Here is a 5,570-nt window from a genome sequence, read left to right on the forward strand (position 1 = left end):
ATCGATGGGACTGCCAGAGGTCCCCTTCTGCCTGCAGTCGGGAGCGTTTGTGACTTTGGGTGTTTCATAGTCACACTTCACTAATCTGTAAAGTGACAATAATAGTATGGTTGTATAGTCTTATAGCTTCTCACAGTAACTTCTAAATAAGTGTTGGAGGGTAATGCTGTTATTCACCCTTCATGCAGTTGAGTAAAGAGATTGTGAGAAACCCAATGTCATACTTTCATTGTGCAGATTGAGACATAGCTCTGGTGACATCTGGTGACAAGACTCACCCAAGGGAAAAGGCTCCAGTTTTAGCAACTTGCACAGAGGCAGGAAAGGGGAGGACATAGCAAATGAACTAAATTCAGAGTCTAAAAGATGCCCACTCTGTTCAGTATTCCTCTTTTGGATACCACCTACTCTTATCGTGGAGGCAAAGTGTAGCCTTTGGCTGTCATTTGGAAACTAGAGTCACTTGGCAGTTCTTCACTAGCTGTGGAAAATGGTAAAAACCTTTATCCCTTCACCCTCCCCATCCTTTTTCAAAGACAGAATAGGCTTGTGAGGATGGTGATTATGTTTCCTTTTCTCCACTGGTCCTCTTCTGTCATGCAGGTCTCCCTTCTGAGAAGAATGACTGCCAAGAATTCCTCTGTGACAGAGTTCATCCTGGCAGGCCTGACAGACCATCCAGGACTCCGCATGCCTCTCTTCTTCCTGTTTCTAGGTTTCTACATGGCCACTGTGGTGGGGAACCTGGGCTTGATCTCACTGATAGGGCTGAACTCTCACTTGCACACCCCCATGTACTTCTTTCTCTTCAATCTTTCTGCAATAGATTTCTGTTACTCCTCCACCATCATCCCCAAAATGCTGATGAGTTTTATCTCAAAGAACATCATCTCACACCCAGGGTGTATGACACAGCTCTTTTTTTTCTGTTTCTTTGTTGTCTCTGAGTCCTTCATTCTGTCAGCCATGGCATATGACCGTTATGTTGCCATCTGTAACCCCCTGATGTACACAGTCACCATGTCTTCTCAATTGTGTTTTCTCCTTTTACTGGGTGTGTATGTGATGGGTTTCTCTGGAGGCATGGCCCACACAGGAAACATAATGAATCTGACCTTCTGTGCTGACAACCTTGTCAATCACTTCATGTGTGACATCCTTCCTCTTCTGGAGCTGTCCTGTAACAGCTCCTTCACAAATGAGTTGGTAGTCTTCATTGTTGTGGCTTTTGATATCGGTGTGCCCATTGCTACCATCTTCATTTCTTATGCCCTCATCCTCTCTAGCATTCTTCACATGCATTCCACAGAGGGCAGGTCCAAGGCCTTCAGCACCTGCAGCTCCCACATGATTGTGGTTTGTCTATTCTTTGGTTCTGGGGCTTTCATGTACCTCAAGCCACCTTCCATTTTGCCCCTTGACCAAGGAAAAGTGTCTTCCTTGTTCTACACCATTGTGGTGCCCATGTTGAACCCTCTGATCTATAGCTTGAGAAATAAGGATGTCAAAGTTGCTCTGAGGAAAACCCTTGTCAGGAGAGTATTTTCTTAACAGAGCATTAATGTCATGAACTGCAGTGGTGTGTTTTGACAATGAGCTGTATTCCTATGGAAGAGTCATGTTTGCAAATGAAGATACAAGGTTGTCATGAGAGTCTCAAGGTCTAGTTGTTTTCTTCTTGTAGGAGAAGAGAAGTTTATGGTCCTAGGGAGTGTTTCTAGGTCTTTATGGATGCTGGGCAATTTTCTCACCACCTTGCTACATTAGGGCCAGAAACAGCATTCCAAATTTTATATTTGAGCAAGATTTCAACACAGCTTTGCTGTTCCCGACCCTTGGTCTGCCTTTAGTCTTCCAATGTTTCTTTTTTTTTAATGAGAAAATGTACTTCTTGAAAATGCACAAATACATAATAAGCTGTTATTTTCTCTTTTATTCATAAACTTTGATTTCATGCAACTTACAAATGTTGAGGAAATAGCAACGTTTCATGGTGTTAGCATAACTAGGGTTCACAGCCTGTGTCCCATCAAGGCAGGCTTTGTAATTTATACAATTTTTAATTTTATGCAATTTTGTAGTCACAGACTGTTTATTATTGAATGAGCTTTATAAATTTCATGTAACAGATATTGGAGGCTTAGAAATATATTGTTATTCAAACATAACAAACTCTTATCAAATGTAAACTCATAACCAGAAAGTTGAATTCATGTCTTTTTATGGTTTGTCTTTATGCTGTGTTTTCTTGTCATGATTTCCTTTTATTAATATTTTTCAAATTATTTTCTTTATTTAAATTAAAATATAATCATATCTTTACCCATTCTCTTTCCTCACTCCACCCTCTCCTATGCACCCACTTAATTTTTCAAATTCATGACCCACTTTTCTTTAATTGTTGTATATTGCTAAGTACAAAAATGCAAATTGTTTAGTCTGTATAGTATTATCTATATAGTATATGGTATAAGATGTCAGTGACAACCCCTTGGTAAGATTTCCTTTTAAAAACATGATAGTACATTGAAAGTTGATTCTACTTACAATAAGGTAGTATAACTTCTTCAAAAGCAATTTTTGGGGCAGTGTTGACTCAGTGGTTAAGAGCACTTGATGCTTTTCTTGAGGACCTGCACACAATTCTGAACATCAGGTTGAATGACTCCCAACTGCCTGTAGCTCTAGCTCTAGAGAATCTAACACCTTCCTTTGGTTTGCAAATGTATCTACACCTCTCTTCCTCCTCCTCCTCCTTCTCTCTCTCTCTCTCTCTCTCTCTCTCTCTCTCTCTCTCTGTCTCTCTCTGTCTCTCTCTCTCTCACACACACAGATATTACACAGAGGTATTAAAAACATCTTTAAAAATTAAGCAAAATTTCAATACTATGTTTTAGATAGGAGAGGAAGAATTTCTGTATTTTTAGCCAAGTGAGAATGGAAACATGATTGTATTATGTGTTTGCTATTGACTTAAGATTGGAAATTCATATGTGGAACAAGCAACTTCAGTCTCATTCGTTAGGTCTCCTAGGGTTTTAATTGTTATAAAGATGCCTAAAATAAAGTTATATAGATTTAAAGACAAACTAGCAGAATTTAGAGCTTTTTGGGTGTAAACTTGGGCATTTGAGCATTGATGGAGAAATCTGTGGCTCAGGATAAACAACTGATTGTGAGTTGTAAGAGAACAGTGAATCAATTTTTGGGGGATGAAGTTGTTTATCAAGACAACATGAAAAAGCTACTTATTAGAAGTATTTGCATTGGATTTTTAAGGAAATTCTAATCCAATTAGTATCTTAATTTTTTAATTTAGCATTTTTATTCAATATTTTCAGTGCTATGGTAGGAGGATTTATGTGAGAATCCAAAGTACTAGATAGCTAGAAATACGAATTAAAAAATGAATGTTGATGCAAAAACACTCAATAAAATACATACAAACCAAATCTAAGAACACACCAAAGAGATCATCCACCATGATTCAGGGGGCTTCATCCCAGAGATGCAGATGGTTCAACATATAAAAATCTGTCAACATAATCCACCATATAAACTAACTGAAAGTTAAAAAAAAAGACATGATCATCTCATTAGACGCTGAAAAAGCCTTAGACAAAATATATCACCTCTTCATGATAAAAGTTTTGTAGAGATCAGGGATACAAGGAACATAAATATAATAAAAGTAATATACAGTAACCTAACAGCCAACATCAAATTAAATGGAGAGAAACTCAAATATTCCACTAAAATTAAGAACAAGACAAGGCTGCTCACTCTCTATATCTATTCAATATAGTACTCTAAACTCTAGCTAACGCAATAGGACAACAAGGAGATACAAACTGGAAAAGAAATCAACACCTAGGGCAGGTGGGAGAGATGACCCTGTGGTCATAAGAGTGGGAGAACTGCCCCTGACCCTCATCAGCTGCCTAAGCCCTGAACTTCACCAGGGAAGCACAATAGAGCCAACCCTGCCAGCGCAGGTGTGGGTGAGCCAGCCTCAAAATTGTGATCATGGGAAAGAACTCCCCATTGCTCATCTGCTTTGTGGTGGCAGGTGGGGGAATGATGCCCTTCCTGCTGCCCATCAATATCTAAGGCAGGTGGGAGAGCTGGCCCTGTATCTCACCAGGGCAGCACAATAGAGCCAATCTGTTAGAGCAGGTGTGGGTAAGTCATCCCTGAAGTAGTAAGCATGGGGAACTGTCCCCATTTCTCAATCTTCCCCGCTCATCAGTGCCTGGGCCAGGTGGGAGAACTGGCCCTGTGCTCCTAAGAGTGGGAGAGTCAACCCTGTTAGCACAGTGAGCCAAACGGAAGTTGTAAACATGGGAGAGATGTCCCCATTCACATCTGGTGGACCCAACCCTATAACTGCCCAGGTCTGGATCCAAAGTTATGACTTGCCATGACCCAACATCCATCCCATCTATGATCTCCTGTTGCATTTGAAGGGACCTGATCTGCAGACCAAAAGCTGCAGTATTTCCACAACACAGGGCAACAACAGGCTACTCAGGAAGAGTGCCAGAGAGGGCCCAGCATCAATAGTGTAGTAGAAACCAGAGGCCCCGGACCAGACCAATGACTCTGCAACAAACACTTGCAAGTAAAGGTATATGGACAAAGGAGTTGACATTGTGACTCACTGTGTCATACTGCAGCTTCCATACAAGAGTTTAAATTTTTCCCTTTTAAATTTTGTTTTATTGGGGGAAAGTAGGGGCAGAGGGTGAATTCTAAGGGAAGGGGAAATGAATGAGATCAAGATAAATGATGTAAAAGATACATAGAATAAGTAAGTAAAGAAATAAATAAAAAGATCAAAGTATTATTATTTGCAGATGACATGATAGTGTACATAAATGACCCAAAAATTCTACCAGGGAACTCCTACGGTTGATAAACACCTTTAGCAAAGTTGCTGAATACAAGATTAACTAAAAAAAATTAGTACCCCTCTTATATACACATGATAAAAGGGCTAAGAAAGAAATCAGGGAAAAAAACATCCTTCACAATAGCTACAACAATATAGAACATCTTGGAGTAACTCTCACCAAACAAATGAAAGACCTGTATGACAAGAACTTCAAGTCTTTGAAGAAAGAAATTGGAGAAGATATCAGAAGATGGAAAGATCTCCCATGCACATGTGTCAGTAGGATTAACATAGTAAAAATGGCCATCTTACCAAAAGCAATAAATGCAATTCCCATCAAAATTCCAACACAATTCTTTACATACCTTGAAAGAATAATATTCAGCTCTATGTGGAAAAACAAAAATCCGAGAATAGCTAAAACATCCTGTACAATAAAAGAACTGTTCGAGGTTTGACCATCCCTGATCTCAAGCTCTACTGCAGGGCTATAGTAATAAAACCTACAAGATATAGGCATAAAAACAGACAGGTGAGTCAATGGAATCGATTTGAAGACTGAGACATACATCCACATACCAAAGGACACTTGATTTTTGACAAAGAAGCCAAAACAATACAATGAAGAAGATAAAGCATCTTCAACAAATAGTGCTGGCATAACTGGATGTTGGCA

At 39.4% G+C, this 5,570-nt stretch overlaps 1 protein-coding gene across 1 annotated transcript; it reads left to right on the forward strand.

Annotated features, from left to right (window-relative positions):
• The first annotated feature begins 609 nt into the window (after nucleotides 1–609).
• Nucleotides 610–1,551, forward strand: LOC101834536 (olfactory receptor 8B12). The gene has a single exon (XM_040730196.1). The coding sequence runs from the start codon at nucleotides 622–624 to the stop codon at nucleotides 1,549–1,551; it is 930 nt and encodes a 309-aa protein (XP_040586130.1). The 5' UTR covers nucleotides 610–621.
• Nucleotides 1,552–5,570: the final 4,019 nt, after the last annotated feature.

This window comes from Mesocricetus auratus, unplaced genomic scaffold, assembly GCF_017639785.1.
Source record: "Mesocricetus auratus isolate SY011 unplaced genomic scaffold, BCM_Maur_2.0 Super-Scaffold_100022, whole genome shotgun sequence".
Taxonomy (NCBI): Eukaryota; Metazoa; Chordata; class Mammalia; order Rodentia; family Cricetidae; genus Mesocricetus; species Mesocricetus auratus.

What these genes read in the sequence shown, in the direction of transcription:
- LOC101834536 (XM_040730196.1), top strand. Translation starts at nt 622, where the DNA reads ATGACTGCCAAGAATTCCTCTGTGACAGAGTTCATCCTGGCAGGCCTG.